We start from the raw sequence: 20,969 nt of genomic DNA, 5'->3' as shown, positions 1-20,969 counted from the left end.
GCTCGAACTTCTCCTCAGGATGTTCCCTCCACATTCTGCTGTAACTGCAACTTTTGCTGTCTGCTGGCCCCTCTAAAGTGCAAGCTGTTTATTCTCTCATCTCCCCACAGCTAAATGCCTTAGAGAGTGCCAAGAGGTGGAGTTGGAGCTCTCCTTGCTCCCCAAGGCCGCTTTCTGATCTTTCCTCCTCCCCACTCTTGAGAAACCTCTGGCTCCTCCTTGGCTCACACCATCCTGTTATTTCATCCTCTCCCCATCCTGGTGGTAGTCTTCCGTCACCTCCCTGGTCACCGCCCTCCTTCATAAGGGCTTTAGCTCTTGACTTACTTTCTGTCCTCTTTGCCCCAACTTCTCCCGTGATTCTCAGTGATTTCAACACTCACGTGGCCAACCACCCAGCACCTTGGCCTCTTCTTTCCTCAATCTACCCATTGCCAATGATCACTGCCATTTGGGGAAGCACTTCACAACCCAGAGCACCTGTATGGGGCCTTGTATCATGAAGGTCAATGTACATCAATGAACTCTTTTCACTGGTACATCAACACATGATTTCCAGAAGTTGACAAACCTTTAGTACAGGAAGTATGTAAAAGCACGTATAACTTTTATTAGGAATTAGGCCTGTGCTTAATTCTTTTCTGTTTTGTTTTCTGTTGAACTCACCACGGGTCATGGGATTTTAAAATTTAACAGTGGATGGAGATAAACTCGCAACAATACAAAAATACATATGCAAAGGTCATTCATTGCAACTACAAAATATTGTATATATAACTACAAAATATTGGAAACAATCTAAATGGCTATATGTGGGAGTGTGATTGAATAAACTATGGTATATTAATACAATAGAATTCTATGTGGCTGTAAAGAAGAGTGAGAAAAATCTCTATGAACTGAGCTGGAGTGACTCCCAGGATATAGTATACAGTGAAAACAGCGAAGTGCCAAAGATATATCTATAGACTGTTACCTTTTATGGAATAAAGAAAGGGAGATATTTTCTTTCATACAAACACCAATATACAAATGTTCATAGCAGCTTTATTCATAATAGCCAAAAACTGGAATCAGTCCATATGTCCACCAATGGATGAATGGATAACCAAATTGTGGTACATCTACAAAATGGAAAACTACTCAGCAATAAAAAAGAAGAAATTATTGATGAACACAACAACATGGATGAATTTTAAAGACATGATGCTAAGAGAAAGAAGCCAGTCTCAAAAGGTTACATGCTATATGTTCCCACTGATATGACATTCTCAAAGGGCAAAACTATAGAGACAGAGAAAAGATTGGTAGTTGCCCGGGGCTGGGGGTAGGGGAGGCCTTAACTGTAAAGGGACAGCCTGGGAGAATTCTGGGGGCTGATGGAGCAGTTCTGTATCCTGATTGTGATGGTGGTCACACAGATCTATATATGTGTTAAAACTCCTAGAACTCCACACCAAAACAAGGTAATTTTACTGTACATAAATTGCAAAAAGAGTAGAAGTAGAGTGATTAAAATGTGACCAATTTAGACCTATACAATAAAAACTATAAGACATTATTGAAATAAATTGATGATGACATAAGGAAATGGAAAGATATCCCATGCACATAGATTGGAAGAATAAACATAGTTAAAATGTCCATACTACCTAAAGCAATCTATAGATTCGATGCAATCCCAATCAGAATCCCAATGACATTCTTCATGGAAATAGAACAAAGAATCTTAAAATTCATATGGGGCAACAAAAGACCCCAAATAGCTAAAGCAATCCTGAGAAAAAAAGAACAAAGCTGGAGGCATCACAATCTCTGGCTTCAAAATATACTGCAAAGCTATAATAATCAAAACAGCATGGTACTGGTACAAAAACAGACACACAGATCAATGGAACAGAATTGAAAGCCCAGAAATAAAACCACACATCTACAGACAGCTAATTTTCAACAAAGGAGCTAAGAACATACAATGGAGAAAGGAAAGTCTCTTCAATAAATGGTGTTGGGAAAACTGGACAGCCACATGCAAAAGAATGAAAGTAGACCATTATCTTTTGCCATACACAAAAATTAACTCAAAATGGATCAAAGACTTGAAGGTAAGACATGAAACTATAAAACTCCTGGAAGAAAATATAGGCAGTACACTCTTTGACGTTGGTCATAGAGGGATCTTTTTGAATTCCATGTCTACTCGGATAAGGGAAACAAAAGAAAAAACAAACAAGTGGGACTTCAGCAGACTAAAGAGCTTCTGCAAGGCAAAGGAAACCAGGATCAAAATGAAAAGACAACCCACCAGCTGGGAGAAAATATTTGCAAATCATATAACCAAAATGGGGTTAATCTCCATAATATATAAAGAACTCACACAACTGAACAACAAAAAAACAAACAACCCAATCAAAAAATGGGCAGAGGATATGAAGAGACATTTTCCCAAGGAAGATATACAGATGGCCAATAGGTACATGAAAAGATGTTCCACATCACTAATCATCAGGGAAATGCAAATCAAAACTACAATAAGTTATCACCTTACACTCGTTAGAATGTATATAATCACCAAGACAAAAAATAATAAATGTCAGAGAAGTTATGGAGAAACGGGAACCCTCATTCACTGCTGGTGGGAATGCAAACTGGTGCAGCCTTTAGGGAAAACAGTATGGAGATTCCTCAAAAAATTAAAAATAGAAATACCTTATGATCCAGCTATCCCACTTCTGGGTATTTATCCAAAGAACCTGAAATCAACAATCCAAAGAGGCTTATGCACCCCTACATTCATTGCAGCATTATTCACTATAGCCAAGTGTTATCAGCAACAAAGAAACCAAAAGTATCGTGTGACTACCATGAAAAACCATTGAAATTTGGATTACTGTGACCTGGTAATAGGAAGAAATTAAATTCCATTATGTGACATACGTATTCCCAGCATAGTTCCCAATATAAAGTATTCAATAAATATTTGTGAAATGAATAAATTAGAGAGTGAATGAATGAATGAATGAAAAGCCTCATACATTTTGATATGAAACCTTCCTGCTTCAAACATCATCAAAAATTTTGAAGCAGAATGGAAGGACATTCAAGCATTGCCTAATGTTAAGTACAGCGTGCCAAGGGATAAAAATGCGTAAGCTGTGGAAGCCACTCTTTATAGTGTCGTATTTAACTCCAAAGGTTAGAGCTGCTGAAGTCATTGTTGACACACTTGCCAAAACGGCTGCTAAATGATGATTGGGAAGAAAGCAAGTATCTATATCAAATATCACAGTTCACCTTAGAATTACAGATGTGCTGGAAATTTAAAATGGCAAATATCCAAAGGAGAACAGATTGGTGGTTACCAGAGGGGAACAGGGTGGGGGGAGGGTGAAAGGGGTAAAGGGGCACATATGTATGGTGACAGATGGAAACTAGACTATTGGTGGGGAACACGATGCAGTCTATACAGAAAATGAAATACAGTGATGTACACCTGAAATTTACACAATGTTATAAGCCGCTATGACCTCAATAAAAAATAAAATAATTAAAAAAAATAAAGTTTATTGAAAAACAACAAAATAATGGCAAATATCCAATTTCCAACAAGGCTAACATTATTCACTGTGCATTGATGAATCCACCAATCTTACGAATTTGGCTAATCTTTTGCTATTATCATACATGACCTAAATAAATACTTTCATGAAGATGTTATGTTCTGCTAATCTCTTTCAACTTGTAGAACTGAAGAAGAGATTTCTTTCATTCCTTCTTTCTTTCCTTCTATCTCTTCTCCCTTCTTTCTTTCCTTTCTTCCTTCTATCCTTCCTTCATTCATCTAACTAATGATCACTAAGCACTATGTACCAGCCAGTGTTCCAGGAACAGGAGACACAGCTATGAACAGAGACAAGATCCCTTTCCTCAGGGATCTTACATTCTGGTAGGTGGAAACAGATAATAAACCAAGAAAAGAAAAATAGCATATAGGGATAAATGCTATACAGAGAATTGAAATGGGGCGATATGGTAGAGGGAATGGGGGCTCTGTAGATTGGGTGGTTAGGCCAGCCCTCTGAGAGGAGATAACATTTCAGTTGAGCTCTGAATGACAAGAAGGAACCAGCTCTGCAAATATCTGAGGAAAGAACTTTCCAAGCAGAAGGAGCAGCTAGAGCAGTGGTTCTCGAAAGGAATGGCACTGCTTCCTAGGAGGCATTTTGGAAACTGGAGGAGGGGGTTGCCACAATGATTGGGGGACTCTACTGGCATTTAATGGGCAAGAGCCAGGGATGCCACACATCTGCAATGCACAAGACTGTCCCACTTCCTTCACGGCTTTCCAAGATCCCACCAGACATCCGTGTAGGTGGAAAAGCTGTTTATGATTATCAGAGTCGAGAACTTAACTCTGCTTTACTCAGAAAGACAAAACATTTTTTGCACAGTGTTTATGTACACGGAATTTCCCAGGAATGTAAGTACCATGTAAATAGAAGGCAGATTGTATTTTGTTTCACTCAGAACCTCACCAAGAGTTATTCATCATTTCAAAACCAACACCTCCCCAATGGCAAGGCCATGTCACAGAAAATACTGCCCCTAATGGGATGCTTCAGAGAAAATCGATGATGGAGGAGAGATTGTTTTTAATTGATAATACACATCCATGGTAAAGAGAAAAGAGGGGGAAAGCAAACAGTACAAAAGAGCACATAGTCAAAAGTCAACCCCCTTCCACCAGTTTTTTGGATATCCTTCCAGAGGAATTATCTCATTTTTGTTTAAAGGCAAGTCTGGCAGGAAGGAAGGAAGGGAGGGAGGGAGGGAGGAAAGAAGGAAAGAAGGAAGGGAGGGAGAGAGGGAAGAAGGGAGGGAGGAAGAAAGCAAGGGAGAGAGAGAAAAGAAAAAACTCATATAAATGAACATTTGTTTGAGCATGAAAAAAAATGCAAGGAAGGATGCACGCCCACACACCAAGCTCTTAATGTTGGTGACCTCAGAGCACGTGCAGGGGGACTTAATTTCCTTTAATACACTTCTGCACTCTTTGTCTTGGTACAACGGGTATATGGTACTTTTGTAATTCACAAAATTCCATAAGGTTAAAGAATAAAAGACAAATTAAGAGAGCAGGAATCAACCAACATTGATATAAAGATAGCAAGATAAACTATAATCCGAGGAACATCAGCAAGTTCAACTAAGGTAATGGACTGAGAGAAGACTGCACTTAGTGAGAAGACAAACTAAAAATGAGAGTTGGAGAATTACAAACTGTTAGCATCTCCCCGGACCCGACTAGGGTGACAGGAGGCTGCCTACTGGCTCGAATCAGCTAGTCACCTTTCTCCTTATGGTACAACACTACTTCTAAGATTTTTTTTTACTGATTGCCTCTTTCCTTTTATTTTTTTAGTTATCATACAGGTATTTTTAACATAGAACCCCAGTTTCACATCATGTGCCTTTTTCAAAGTTGGAGATACTTAACCTGCTGTCAAGTCACAATTTAAACACAGGACACTCTCAAGAATTGATTTATGTTTAAGATGAATATACAGCACGTTCCCAACGCTTAGCAAATGCATGAGACTCTGGCTGAGTAAGATATTAACATATGTTATGTTAGCAGATTATCATGAAAAGACAGAAGGCAGCAAATACATATTTTGCTGTTACTCATTTTACTCTTTGATGTACCTGCAGTGAAAAAATATACATTTTTATTTTCTAGGTTAAAATAGACCGTCAGCTCACCATCTCTCCTGGCCCACTGCTATGGAGACTAAAATGGCTCTTCTCGCCTCTGGCTCACTTGAACATCTTATTCGTGCTGAAGACAAAAAGAAGGGCAGCACTAAAGAAAAGTGTATACCTGGTTCCCAAGGTGGGTGCAGCTGAAGCTCTCACAGAAGTGGCCTTAAAACAAAAGGAAAACAGCACAACTCAGTTGAGCCAATCTCCACACAACGGGGTTATTGCTTCAACCGTTCCGTTCCCAGGCAGAGCTCCCTGAAGCGGCTTTAGGATCCAGTGCTGCTGTCCAACAAGAGTGCTTTAGGACAGAACTGGCACCTGGAGGTTTCCTTATTGTAGTCCCCAAGTTCCAGTTCAAGCCCTCTTAAAGTTCAGTGTCCTCTGGTCTTCAGAGTCACAAACCTACTTTCTCCAACCTCCCACAGCCGTGAAATTAGCTGGCAGCAAGAGAGGAGGATTCACAAAACAGGAAAAATAAGCATTCCCCAATCGCTGAGAGCAGAGCCAGGCTTCTGCAACTAGAACAAGTCCTCTCAATCTAAACCCTGCAGTGCCATTTAGAAAAGCTTCCTTGATCATCCTGTGTGTTAGTAAATGTAGAAAAGAACTATAGAAGCCTGAAAGCAACCGTGTACCTGGGATGTCTTATAGTGACAGACTGCTGACTGCCCCTTTCATTTCATTATTATTATTGATGTGGCTTTTTAAAAAGAGAGACAGGGAGAAATCTGAAATTTTTTTATCGTATCAAATTCCTTCTTGGATTCTGGCCAAGTCACTCTTCTTTGCCTCTATTGTCCCCTTAGCTGAAAATGTCCCTACTCGAGTTATACTCTGCAGTCATAGTGGATGTGTAGTGTAGCTGTCAATGGATGTTGGCATAAAACTGACCTAGATTTGAATCCTGACTGCCTGGTAGTAGCTAAGTGACCTTGAGCAAGTCAATATTTCTGTCTTGGTTTCCTCCTCTATAAAATAATATCTAATCATAGCTAACACATATATAGTGCTTACCTGTATCATTGTTCATTTATCCTTACAACAACCCCCAGAGGAAGAAACTATACATTAAGCAACTGAGGCACAGAGAGGTTGAATGACTTCCCCAAGGTCACACAGCTTGGTAAGCTACAGAGCCAAGATTCTAAAGCAGGTTCCAGAGCCCAGGCTCTAACCACCACACCTACAACCTCTCCAAATAATGAGGACATACCTACTAAGGGCTGTTTTGAGGATTAAATGAGATAATGTCTGTAAAGCCCAGTACTTACAATTGTTTGATAGGTAGCTGCTGTTTATGTCATAGAAGGTTTTTCCCTCTGCACTGGGAAATCGGCAAGGCTTTTCCTTGGGGCAGTGATAAATAAATGACAAGCAATAGGATATATTGGAGTATATGAGGAAGCAATTTTGGCTAAAACTAATTCGGTCAGCCTGATCTTGTTTCTCCAAAAAGGCCTGACGTGGCCTATTGAGCATGCATTGTACATCTGCTTTAAACATTTACTGCATCCCAAAGACAAGAAAGATGCCCTTAAAGATAGGGATGTGGGCCGGCTCCGTGGCTTAGCGGTTAAGTGTGTGCGCTCTGATGCTGGCGGCCCGGGTTCGGATCCCGGGAGCGCCCTGAGGCACCACTTCTCCATCCAACGTGAGGCCGAGTCCCACGTACAGCAACTAGAAGGATGTGAACCTATGACATACAACTATCTACTGGGGCTTTGGGGGGAAAAAAACTGAATAAATAAAATCTTAAAAAAAAAAAAAAAAAAGATAGGGATGTAACTTCCCCCCATAACGGCATTTCTTTAAGGATAAGCATCTCTTCCTGAGAACTAAGGATTAGTTACCCACCAGCTGCGCTCACCTTGTGACCACTGACCTGCTGTGCCAGCTAAGCATCTCCTGACAATTGTAAATGTGACATTCCCATCATATGTGATGTATGCTCTTTGCTCCAAGGTGGTATATAACCACTCTGTACACCCCACTTCTTTGGTGCCCTGCCTTTCTTGGGGAGGGAAGGCCCTGGGCTAGTCCTCAGATCTAGCTCACAATAAAACCGCCCCAATTTTTATTTATAGATTAATTATGGATTATTTGCATCGACAGCAGGAAAAGAAACAGGTTGGAGGGAAGAGGAGAGGCAAGCGGAGGAAGGGGGCGAGGTGGAAGGTGGAAAAGGAGAAAAGAGGTAAACAGGAAGAGAGGCAGAGGCAGCGCCGACTGCTTGGGAAACAAGAAGTCTAGCTGGCTAGGCCTTGGGACAACGCAGGGACTCTTTCTCAACTTCAAACAGAAACTTGCCAACTGCAGAGCAGACAAGAGATCGGCCAGGCCTCAGTGCCCGGGGCGGCCTCCTCAACCCCACCCCTGGCCCCGAGGCCACCCAGGGCGGGGACCGGCTTCCCGTCCGGGCCGCGGGGCCGCCCTGCGCCGGGCGGGGCCTGGCCCGCCCCCTCCGCCGGTAGCCCGGGAGCCCCAGGCCCGAGCCACGCGGTCTCCGGGCCCGGGCTCGGGCGGGCCGCGATGGTGACTTGGCGGCGGGACGGCCGGCTGACGGGCGGCCAGCGGTTGCTGTGCGCGGGGCTGGCGGGGGCGCTGAGTCTCAGCCTCACGGCGCCGCTGGAGCTCGCCACCGTGCTGGCCCAGGTCGGCGCCGCGCGGGGCCGCGCCCGGGGGCCGTGGGCCGCGGGGCTCCGGGTGTGGCGGGCCGAGGGGCCCCGCGCCCTGTGGAAGGGGAACGCGGTGGCGTGCCTGCGCCTCGTCCCCTGCAGCGCCGTGCAGCTCGCCGCCTACCGCAAGTAAGAGCCGGGCGCCGCGGGCGGGCGGGGCCCGGGAGCCGGGAGGCCGGCGCGGCGGGGCTGCGGGGGGTCCGCGGGGTCCCGCGGCCCGGCGCCGCCCTGGCGCCCGCGGTCGGGGCCCTGCCATGGGCCCCAGCCCCCCTCCGGATCGCGTGGGAGCCCCTCAGGGCAGTTTGGCCCAAAGGCAACATCCACGGCCCCCAAAGCGCAGTCTCCATGTTTTTTCACTTTGTCTCGGGATTCCTGCCCTGCTAAGTGCAGTTACGGGGGGCGCAGCCCTGGTCCAGAGAGGGGTTGGCCTCGGGGTTGGACGAGCGAGGAGATGGAATGGGGCAGAAGGAGATTTGGGGGGAAGGAGTGAAGATATCTCCAGAGAGATGGCTCCTAACCATTCCCACCGGCCACCAACTTGGAAAATTTTGATTTGCCTGGCTCAGGAGAGAGCCTTTTGAAGGTGTGATTATGCAAGTGTGCCTATGTGACTGAAACCCCCAGAAGAAAGTGCTTGGTAGGGGGTTGAGGGCCCAATGCATTGCCACAAAAAGGCCACAGATTCCCCCCCACCCCACCCCATCTAAGTGAAGCTTGCCTTTAGGGTCCAACAGACGCTGCAGCTTCAAGCCCCTCCCCAAGCTGCAAACCGTCCCCTCTGCCTATTGACTCACCCTACCCTTGCTGCCCACTGGCCTCATTCTTTGGGCTTTTTTCATTTTCTTCCACAACAACACTTGCTTCTCAGGAAAAGATCTAAAGATGTAAATGCTGGATGAGTCTTAAAGCTTTCTCAGAGCTCAGAAATATCTGCATTTTAACTGAAAACAAAGCCTAAAAGAATGAAATGGTAGTGATGGAATTTCAGGAAGAGGTGTTTCTATATTCGGGAGGATGGTCCCTGTGTGCCTCATTCGGTGGGCACAGTGCCAACGCTGAAGAATGGCCTTAGCTCTGAACTAGTCAAACAGCCCCGTCTTGACCACCTATCTAGTTCAGCCTTGGAGGCTAACAAAGGATTTTGCCTTTGGCTCTGGGAGGCCAGAGCTGGAAGGCTCACCTGGTGGCTGACAGGCCAGATATAATCATCCTTATTACTGAGTCCTCTAGACCAGGCCGCAGTTCACCTATGCCTGGCATAGAGTTACCTTCTCTTCCTCTGGAGAGGGCAGGTAGTGAGATCTGGGGCATTTCTGTCAAGGCTCTCTTCCCTCCCCAGCCTCGCCTTGCCCTCAGCAGCATCAGGCCTGCAGTCTGTAAACAGTTCTCCTCTGCATTTTAATGACTCAATTTCTCCTCGCTTCACTCTATTCTTCACAAAGTCGTATGGAAATCTTCCTCTGGATTGTGTACCAAGGGGAGGGAGGCAGAACTTCAAAGGCTAGTTTAAGTATTGTGGCTTTTTTGCTAACCACCTTGTATATATACATCACTGGATTTTTTTGACAGCTTTATTGAGATATCATTGACATATAAAAATTGTATATATTTAAGGTGTACAACCTGATGTTTTGAAATGATCACTGCAATCAAGCTAATTACCATATCCCTCCCCTCTACATAGTTATCATTTTGTGTGTGTGTGTGTGTGTGTACATGATTGGATTTTTACAACTCCTGCCTCCTGGCCTGTAAGGTCCACAGTGCAGGAAGTATGCCCATTTTACAGATGCAGAATTGGGCTCACACTGCCCACACCACTCATCAGTGACAGAGCTGAGCTCCACCCCCTGGCCTTCTGACTCCAAATCCCATACTCTATGATGTCACACTGCCTTTCTCTCTGCATTCATTTGACATTAATTTAGTGAGGCTTCATTAAGTACCCACTACTGTACGCATGATGCTGGGGACGATGCAAGGATGAAAGGGGCATGGTCCGTGTGCCCCAAGAGCTTACAGAGTAATAGAAGAATAAGACTAGTGTGTCCATAGCGTGTGATTGCCATGGATAAAGTGCTATAGAAATTCACACTTCTGATGAGGGATGAGGAGGAAAAGATGTGAAGACTTCACAGAGGAGGAAAGCCATGGAATTTGGTCTTGGGAGAATGAGTAGGAGTTTGTTGGGCAAAGATGGGGAGAAAGATATTGCGGGTTAATGTCATGAGCAAAGGCACAGAGGTGGGAAGGCGTGCAGCTTGACTGCAACATAAGGTATGTCTACAGCAGTATGGGAAATATAGCCAGAAAAGCAGGTTTGAATGAGATCTTGGAGGGCCAGGTTAAGGAGTTTGAACTTGACTTAGTATGTAAGGGTAGCTGTGGGAGATTTGGGGGAGTGCTGTGATTAAAGCAATTTGACAGGAATTATTGGTGGTGGCAGGGTAGGCCGACTAGAGAGGAGGAAGACGGGGGTGGCAGGACCAGTTAGGAACCTGTTGCACTAGTCCATGCGGCAGCTGAGGGCACCTGAAATAGGCTGGCAACAGTGGGAGTGGAGAAGAGGGGCTGTGTGGAAGAGGAAGAACAGATAGTTACGCAGGCTGGGTTTGTTAATAATTTTTTCCTGCAAGATTATTTTCTTTCTGGAAACTAATAGGAAGTATTTCAGTCAATGGCTAGGCATAGAAAGCAAAGTGGTTGATTAATCGTGGTGCCATCCTTTCTACATAAAGATGATACCTTTGGTCCATCATTATACTGATTCATCTCTACTCTTTCCTGACCATGAATTTGCAAAACAGTTGGCTGGAGGTAATGGTCCAGCCTACGATCATGGGTTTGAACAAAGCATACACATCCAGAATGTTCAGGGAATGGAGTGATTACATGACTTGTCCACAAACACAATTAATGGCAGAGCTAGAGGTTGAAAGCAGGTCTTCTGGCTCCTTATTCCAGGGCTCTGCCCACCATTGCATAGCTGAAATGCCTGTGTACTTGGATTTACAGTCAAAAGAGTCCGCTCAGTAGAGTTATTAGGAGCTAGGGTCTTGTAAAAACAAACAATCCGTAACACCATGGATGGCTTTCAAATGCATCAAATAGTAGACCCTCACCCACCTTTACTCCACGACTGCTTGTCTAGCTGTATAAACATTGGTTTGGGTCCCTGCAGCTCTGAGAATGTTCATAACCAATACCATTTCCTTATTGTGTAACCACTTCATGAGCTTGTGTTTGGCTGCTGACATGTTCGGTTGAAGTGTTGGCAGTTCTAATTACGTATATCCAGAGTGTGTGTAATATCCGTGTGGCTGAAAGGAAGGGGTTACTGCTGTTCACCATTTTATCCGGTGTGGCTGGAGAAAGCTTTTGTGCATGTGGGGGTGGGAGGAAGAGCAGAAATGGGAATACTGCTGCCCCAGCCAATCAGACAAGAACTTTAGATGTGGGGACCAGAATGACATCATTCATGGCCTATCAGGGTTGCCTGCCTTGACTGTGATTCTAAGGGGAAGGATTGGTGGTCCTTACCTCTGTATCAGATGGTAAGAGTCTGAGAAGAAAAGACTTCTTTTGGTTCTTTTTAATTTTGTATATTTGATAGTAAGACCCTATTTTATAAAACAATCTGATATAAGACAGAGTTCCTCTTCCTAGTTCATCGAGTCATTCATTCAGTGAACCAACGGCCTACTTCCTCTCCTGTTGCCCTTCCAGTCATTTCTTTGGCAGGACTGTGGAACTCTCATGATCTAAGCTGAGTGCTAGCACAGTGTCTGGCACATTGTAGATGTTCAGTGAATAGGTAATAAATTAATTAATGCCCTGGAAGTGGCCAAGTGGGATGGGGAATGAGTGAAGCAATGAGAATGAATGGTGTTTCTTTTGGCACTTCAAACTCCACCTTCTAGGTTGTTCCAGCTTGCTGTAGACCAACCCTCCAGGCAAGCATTTCCACCTCCACTGTCTCCCCTGCCCCTCCTAAGGTTCCCCTCCAACTTGACTAGCCAGGGGAGAGAGGAGGGAGGAACAAGGAAGTGTGCAGGCAGTGAAACTGAGGCAAATGGCCCGTTGGTGAATGCCGGCTTTAGTTACCTGCATCTTTAAAAGGTAGCTGGTTAACTCAAATGACTGTTTCAGTTGGTGCAGTTAAGGGAGGTTGAAAAACTAAAGTCAAGACTTTCCTACAGCTGGAAGATGTTTTAAATCAATGAGAGTTTACTCGGGAGCAAAGGAGCTGTCCTAGAACCCCTTAAATGCTTTCGTCTGAACACCTACTCGTCTTATTTATCACGCAGAGGCCCCTGGCCTGCTGCCAAACTGAAGGAGCAGAAGACACACCTCTTCACTGGTGGTTTGTGAAGCCGAAGAACTGGGGATGCTCTCATTTTTAAAAAGACGCTATACTTTTATTTTAACCTAGCTCTGTTCACTTTCCTTTTATTCAAACCCTTGCTATCCCTCTCGCTCTCTCCCTACCCTACTCTCTGGCAGAAAATATTATTATTTTTTCTTGTTTCCAAGCCCTTTTTGATTTTGCCCTTATCAGCAAGAAGAAATAAAATTCCTTTGCTTCCTGGCCAGGGAATGGGTACAGTGTAAAAGTCCCCTCGTAATGATTTCTGCCGAGAGAGGCCCTCACGATGGGATGCACTGCTTCCAAAAAGAGGAGTGGTAACAGAGTGGCCTTCTATTTTCCATTTGGAAAAGTCCACCCAAAGCCATTTTTGACTAAATTATAAAACTGCAGAGAAACACAAAGAATAGTCTAGCAAACACTCATATACCCACCATCCAGAATTGACAGCATGAAAGATAGTAGTATAAAAGATACTTCAAGTATCTTGTGTGTGTGTGTGTGTGTGTGTGTGTGTGTGTGAGAAAGATTAACCCTGAGCTAACATCTGATGCCAATCCTCCTCCTTTTGCTGAGGAAGATTGGCCCTGGGCTAACACCCATGCCCATCTTCCTCTACTTTATTTGGGACGCCGCCACAGCATGGCTTGACAAGCGGTGCATCAGTGAGCGCCCAGGATCCGAACCTGCGAACTCCAGGCTTCCAAAGGGGAGTGCGCACACTTAACTGCTACACCACCGGGCTGGCCCCTCGAGTATCTTTTTTGTTTTTTTTTTGTGAGGAGGACTAGCCCTGAGCTAACATCCTATGCCAATCCTCCCCTTTTTTCTTGAGGAAGAGTGGCCCTGGGCTAACATCCGTACCCATCTTCCTCTACTTTTTATATGGGGCGCCACCACAGCATGGCTTAACAAGCAGTGCACTGGTGCGCGCCTGGGATCAGAACCTGTGAACCCCGGGCTGCCGAAGCGGAGCGCAGCACTTAACTGCTTGCGCCACTGGGCCGGCCCCTCAAGTATCTTTTTTTAATACAAGAAATAAAATATTACAGGTAAAGCTGAAGTCCTCTTCAGTCTCATTCCCAGTCCCATCCCCTCTCCACCTTCCTGAAGGTCTATTTTACACTTTTTAATACGTATCTGTATCTATCCATGAATAATATGGGGTATGGTTTTGTAGATGTGTTTCTTAATTTACATAGATGGTTATTATACACTATAGGTCACTCTGCAACTCGCTTTTTTCACCCAACTTTATGCTTTTATGATTTATCCATGTTAATACATAGTTCTAAGCTCATTCATTTTAGCTATAGTAACCATTGTATGACTGCACTACAATTTATCCATTCCCCTACCAATGGACATTTAGGTTGTTCGACTTTTTCACACTTATAAACAATGCTGTATGTGTCTTCACATGTACAATGTCCCTGTCCAAGATGGAATTGCTGGGGCAAAGTAGGCATTCTTTAATTTTACTAGATACTGCCAAGTGGCCATACCAATTTACACTTCTACCAGCAGTGGTGAGAGTTCCCCCCATGTCCTCACCATCACCTGACATTATCAGACTTTTTAATCTTTGCCAATCTGCTGGGTGAGAAATGGTATCTTGTTATTGTTTTTATTTTATTTCCTGACAACTAGTGGGGCGGTGCATCTTCTCTTATAATCATTAAGCCAGTATATATTTAAAACTCGATTACTGGGGATGCTCAAAGTCATCATTTCAAGCAATTTCATTTCTTTTAAGTTTCAACAGAACCAAAGGAGCACATTTCAGTTCAGTATTTACACGTAGTTCTGTTCATTTATACGCCACAGGCAAGCCAGAGTTGACAGTTATGCAGATAAAAGGGGAAAATGCTTAAAATGAAGGGGGAAGGACTTAGGGTAGATGAAAATAAGAGGGTTGGGCATCTCTTCCTTATAGCTAACTAGAATTGTATAAATATAGTAGAAATGAATGTGTTATTCATTAATCCTTATAGATGAGTATAGTTATTTTCACTTTGTAAAGCTTTTGCAAATCCTGGAAAGTGTTGCAAGTAGTATAGAGCACTCTAGCACAATCCATGGCTGATTCCCTTGGGCTTTTCCCCCTATTTTCTCCCAGGTTTGTCGTGCTGTTCACAGATGACCTGGGCCATATTTCCCAGTGGAGTTCCATCATGGCTGGGAGTCTCGCAGGCATGGTTTCCACCATTGTGACATATCCTACAGACCTCATCAAAACCCGATTGATTGTGCAGAATATGCTGGAACCGTCTTACAGGGGGATCCTCCACGCTTTTTCTACTGTTTATCAACAGGAAGGGTTCCTGGCCCTTTATCGAGGGGTTTCCCTTACTGTTTTAGGTAAGATGGAACTTTTCACCTTGTCCAAGAAAAGGCTGCATTCTTTGACATATATGAATGTATTGTATACCTTTGTTTGTAACTAATTAAGTCTGTTTTACAGTCAAAGTCAGAGTCATATGGATTCAATCCATATAGAGTCAGTTAGCTGCATTCTATTCCATAGCCATGCACCTCACTCCTAACTTTGGCCTGTCACATCCCAGGGAGGGGAGTAGGACAGAGAGTGGAGGTGGCTCAGCACAAACCCATAGGAAGACAATCCCACACACTCCCCATCTGACTGTGGGAAGGAGTCTCTGTGTGCATGCATATGCTCATGAGCACCGCCAGGGTAGCAACTGTGTCTTCGGTGGTCTTTGTAACCTTTGCCAGGGCTACACACACACAGGTCACCTGTGACCCCCAGTTGCCAAATCCAGTAGACTTTCGCTCTTTATCTGACCTTTGTTACAGCATTTGATGAGATTGATCACCCTTTCTTCTGGAACCTTGGCTTCTATGACCCCACCGTCTCCTGGAGGCCTTTCCCACCTCTCTTTCTTATCTGACTCATCTGGTTCATCTGACACTGCCAGCCCCCTACATATCGCTATTCCCCAGGCTCCTTCTTTAGCTTTCTTCTCACCCTCCACACCCTCCCTAGGTGGCCTCATCTAAGCTAGTGGCTTGAACAAGCATCATTATACTCTGATACTCCCAATCTAATCTCTCTAATAACAACGACTAATAGTGGTGCTTACTAAGTGCCAGGCACTGTGCTAAATGCTTTGCATAGTTTCTCATTTAAGCCTCATTTTACAGATGAGGAAATAGATGCTTACGCAAGCTAAGTGACTTGCCCAAGTTCATATAGATAGAAAGTGAAAGAACCTAGCAGTGTAACCCCAGAGCCCTGTCTCTTAACCACTGACTGCTGCCAATTCCCAGTGGCAGTACGAATACCTACTATGGGACACCTTCACCTGACGCTCCCATGGTGCATCAAACTCAGGACTAAACTTGATGTCCTCAGTCTCACACCTGCTTTCGTCCTGTGTTCCCTGATGGATGAGAGCGCCTTCCTCTCACCCAGTGGCCCAAGCCAGAAGAATCCTAGACTCCCTTCAACGCCTCCTCTCACGCCACTTTTGCTTCAGTCACCAAGTGCTGTCTATTTGACCCCTTAACTCTCAAGTCTGTCCCCTTCTCCATCCGCATCTCTTCTGCTTCATGCTCTCATCATCTTTCCCACAGACACTTACAAAAGGCCCCTCCTTGGTCCCAGTCTTGGGTCTCTGCTGCTCCAGTCTACCCTGTGCACTGCTGCCAGGGTGTGGTGATCTTTCTAAATGCAGGTTGATTATTTCACCATCCCCATTCCACGGCCTGCCCTAAAAGCCTTCACTGACTCCTGAGCTACAGGGAAAAGCCCCAATTCCTTATGACATACCAGATCCTTCAGACCTAGCCCCAGCCAGCCCATCCTACCTCACCTCCTACCATGCCTCCACCTGCACTCATGATCCAGCCATTCAGAAATACCTGCATTTCCTGGAAATACCACTCCCTTTGTACATGTTGTTCCCTCTGCCTGGACTGCCTGTCCACTCTCTCAATGTCTGATGAACTCCTACTCATTCCTCAAGACCCAGTTGAAAAGTTCTCTCTTCTGTGAAGTCCTTCCTGATTCCCCCAGGCAAAATTAATCCCTCCAATCCTTGTGTGCCTAAAGCACTTTGTATAGCCCCCATTATGGCATATGTCAGCTGTCTCCTCCATTAGATGGTGAGCATCTCCGGGAATTAGCCTACTCTTTGTATTCCTGGCACCTGGCATAGGGCCCAGCATATAGCATGAGCCCCACAAATGTTTTCTGAGTGAAGGTTAATGAGAGGTTGGTGCATCATTTTTACTGTGTTTTTTAAATAAATATTATATTTTTCTAAAGATGAGCAACCCCACTTGTATTATCTCCTCTTCTAAATCTCATTTTGAGGGGGAAATTCACTCCCTCTGTGAACTTAAGGTGGTTCCCAAAGTTTCTGGAAGTTTATGCAAGTACCACCTACTGCACTACTTGCTCGCCATCTTTTCTTGGAAAGGTGAGGATGCCGCACAGTGCAGGGTGCCCGCTGGGCCCTGATGTAGCCATGTCATTCCCAAAGGCAAGATCTAGTAACCTCCCTCACCACTACAGTCTCACTTTCCAGTTTTCACAGAATGTTTCCTTCTCTGCTAGAGATCAGTCCCTCGTAGCCTCCAAAACTTGATGAAGTGCCGCCCACTAACTTATTTTTTGTGTGTGTGAGGAAGATGAGCCCTGAGCTAACATCCATGCTAATCCTCCTCTTTTTGCTGAGGAAGACCGGCCCTGAGCTAACATCTATTGCCAGTCCTCCTCCCTTTTTTCCCCAAAGCCCCAGTAGATAGTTGTATGTCATAGTTGCACATCCTTCTAGTTGCTGCATGTGGGACGCGGCCTCAGCATGGCCGGACAAGCGGTGCGTCGGTGCGCGCCTGGACCCGAACCCGGGCCGCCAGTAGCAGAGCGCGCGCACTTAACTGCTAAGCCATGGAGCCGGCCCCCACTAACTTATTTTTTATGGGAGTGATTTTTTCCAACATTTTATTTTTTTACATTTCGAACACCCAGAAAACTTCAAAGAATTGGAAACACCCATGTACATGGTGTAGCATCTAGAAGCTACAATTAACATTTTCCTTTATCACATATCTATCCATCCCTCTGGCCATTCATCGGTCCATCTTATATATTTTTTGATGATTTCCATGTAAGTTGCAAACATCAATACACTTTATCCGTCAACCCTTCAACACGTGTATCATTAACAGAGTTCAATATTTGTTTATGGTTCTTTTTAAAGTAAAATTTATGTACAGTAAAGTGCATAAAGCTTTAGGGAACCATTTGCTGCATTTTGACAAGTGACACAACCCCTATCAAAATCTAGCATATTATCATCACCCAGGAGACTTCCTTCCTGCTCCTTCAATTGGAGTGATGTTAACAAGCCCAGAGCCAGCCCTGTTTACTTTCCTGCATTCCCCAGATGCATTGATGTTCTCAAGCCAGTGTTTCCTGAGCCATCAGCAGCCTTTCCCGGCCTTGTTTTGCAGGTGCTCTCCCGTTCTCTGCTGGCTCCCTTCTAGTGTACATGAACCTGGAGAAAATCTGGAATGGACCCCGAGATCGGTTCTCTCTCCTCCAGAACTTTGCCAATGTCTGCCTGGCCGCTGCCGTGACCCAGACCCTCTCTTTTCCCTTCGACACGGTGAAGAGAAAGATGCAGGTGAGGAGTTATGTTGGAGGTAGTGTCGGGGTGGGGGGGATGCCTCGAAGTGTTTGTAGTGGGTAACAACAGCAGAGAACAGCGACCCTGAGTGATGCCAGGTTTCCAAGGAGCTTGTGACTGCTCATACAAATACTATGCAAACCCCTACTCCATGGCATTTCTGCTGCTAACCTCCGGGCTATGCGCTCAAGCCTAAGCCACCTCCCGTCCCCATACTCTGCTGTTTTGAGTCTTTTCTGAAGGCTCCAGACGAGGCCCATTTTTCTTTCCTCTCTTCCTCATAGCTGCCGCCACCCGTTATGTCAATGCAGCCTCCTAACCTTCCCTCTCTCTGCAGCTCCCACAGCGAGGACACGGCACTTTTTTGCTTTCATAGCCACTCCTTATGTCAGTGAAACAGACTGGGAAGAGTCAAAATAAGCCAGGAACTATCGATAACAATGGTCCCGTAGTCCCTGACTCCCTTGCTAAGGAAGTGACTGCATTTGAAATGGGTCGGTGTCATAGTGGTATTGGCCCTGCCTTTTCCTAATTGTCACCTGGGAAAACTCACATTTTCTCCACAGACCACAGAGGCAAAAGCCTGCTATCAGAGGTCCCAAAGTCAGTAATTGGCTTAACCTAGAATCAGCCAATTTTGATCAAAGAAAAATCAGAGTGGTCTAAGTAAGATTGGGGTTACAGGCTGGTCGGTACAGTGGGGCAGGCTCCGAATCAACCAGGGCTGAGGCTTCACATCTGCCCATGGTCCTGCTCACTCTCCACTAGCCTCCCTTAACAATCCCCTCCCCAGGCTTGCCTGCCTCCCAGCCTCTTCTGGGCAAATCTTGATTATACAACTGATATATTCCTGAAGAGCTGCTTGGATATTAATTTGGGGTCAGTTGAATCCAATTTTAAGTGATCAGTCTCAGCTGAGTTTGTTTTTCTGCATGTCTCTAACTTGTCCCTCTGCTGCTCAGTGGCCCCCAGCTTCCTCTCTGTGGCTTTCTTGGCTGGGCTGGGCCTCACTTACATCAGCACTAAAAATCGTGAAAGTACAGTCTGGCCCTCCGTATCTGGGGGTTCAGCAGCCGGGGGTTCTGCATCCGGGGATTCAGCCAACCATGGACCAAAAGGCCTATGATGGTTGCATCTGTAATGAACTTGTACAGACTTTTTTTTCGTGTCATTATTCCATAAATAATACAGTATAACAACTATTTACATAGCATTACATTGTATTAGGTGTTATAAGTAATCTAGAGATGATTTAAAGTATACGGGAGGATGTGCTCAGGTTATATGCAAATACTATGCCATTTTATTTATATAATAAATAACTTGAGCATCTGCGGATTTTGGTATCCCCGGGGGTCCTGGAACCCATCCCCCATGGATATCGAGGGACAACTGTACTTACCTCAACCTATGAAGACAAGCTGCCTTCAGAATAATACACATCACGATCACACCCAATTCTACGGCTCCAATCTATCAAACTTTTCACTGTCTGGGTTGTGTTCCTTTCCTGTCCTTTGTCCAAACAAATAAATAATTGTCACATTATTGTAATTGTAATGTAGATGCCAGTTTAGAGCCTGCTTAGTGCATGCTTATTTATAAAAACCATTATTCCTAATTCTGAAAAGTAATGCATATACACTTAAAAATGGTTAAAATGGACAATTTTATGTTATATGTGTTTTACAACAATAAAACAGTAATGCACAGATTGTAGAAAATTTGGGAAATACAAAAAAGTACGAAAAATATAATGACCTATAAACCCAACACCTATAATGATTACTAGTTTTACTCCTCTGTATGTTCATATGTGTATGCACATATGTATACATGTGCATAAATACAAATATATATAACATGTATATGGAAGGTTATTTTTTACAAAATTGCATTCCTATTGTGTACAAAAATTATTATCCTGCTTTTTTCACTTATTATATAATGGATACTGCCCCAGGCCATCAAGTATTGAGAACATCTTTTTTAATTATCACATAATATTCTACCAGCTGGATGTGCCATAAATATTTTTTTTTTAAAAAACAACAGAGATTTATTCTTTCAAAGTTCTGGAGGCTAGAAGTTTACTCTCAAGGTGTCGCGGTGTCGGCAGGGCCATGCCCCTTTCGAAGGCTCTAGGGGAGGCTCCTTCCTTGTCTCTTTCAGCTTCCAGCAGCCCTACTCGTTCCTTGGTTTCTGGCAGCATCACTTCAGTCTCTGCCTCCATCGTGCCGTAAATAACTTCTCAGTCTTTGAATATTTAGGCTGTTTCTAATTCTTCGGTAATGATAACATTGCAGTCAAAACTCTGGTATTTTTTACATCTGTGATGACACCCTTCGGCTATGTTCTTAGAAATCGACTTACACGTTGCAAGATAAAAATAGTTCTAAGGCTCTTAGTGAAGTTTGCACCCTAGAAAGGTTGTAAGTTTACACTTGCACCAGCAGTGAGAGTGGTTCAGCTCCTCAACTCTCATCAACGTTAATTACTGTCACTTTTTAA

At 44.5% G+C, this 20,969-nt stretch overlaps 2 protein-coding genes across 2 annotated transcripts in view; one reads left to right on the top strand and one right to left on the bottom strand.

Annotated features, from left to right (window-relative positions):
• LOC101395896 (A-kinase anchor protein 17B-like) overlaps nt 1-20,969 on the bottom strand; it is a 120,183-nt gene that overhangs the window by 90,560 nt on the left and 8,654 nt on the right. The window lies entirely within an intron of this gene.
• SLC25A43 (solute carrier family 25 member 43) overlaps nt 8,261-20,969 on the top strand; it is a 37,836-nt gene continuing 25,127 nt past the window's right edge. Inside the window, exons 1-3 of the mRNA XM_087426387.1 lie at nt 8,261-8,564; nt 14,921-15,162; nt 18,283-18,455. Coding sequence (XP_087282513.1) covers nt 8,290-8,564; nt 14,921-15,162; nt 18,283-18,455 — 690 coding nt within the window. The 5' untranslated portion in view covers nt 8,261-8,289. The remainder of the gene's footprint in view (nt 8,565-14,920; nt 15,163-18,282; nt 18,456-20,969) is intronic.

The sequence above is a fragment of the Ceratotherium simum genome, chromosome X, assembly GCF_057802395.1.
Source record: "Ceratotherium simum simum isolate JZ-2026a chromosome X, ASM5780239v1, whole genome shotgun sequence".
Taxonomy (NCBI): Eukaryota; Metazoa; Chordata; class Mammalia; order Perissodactyla; family Rhinocerotidae; genus Ceratotherium; species Ceratotherium simum.
The sequence above is the reverse complement of the archived record's forward strand: the minus strand, read 5'-3'. Positions and strand labels throughout refer to the sequence as shown.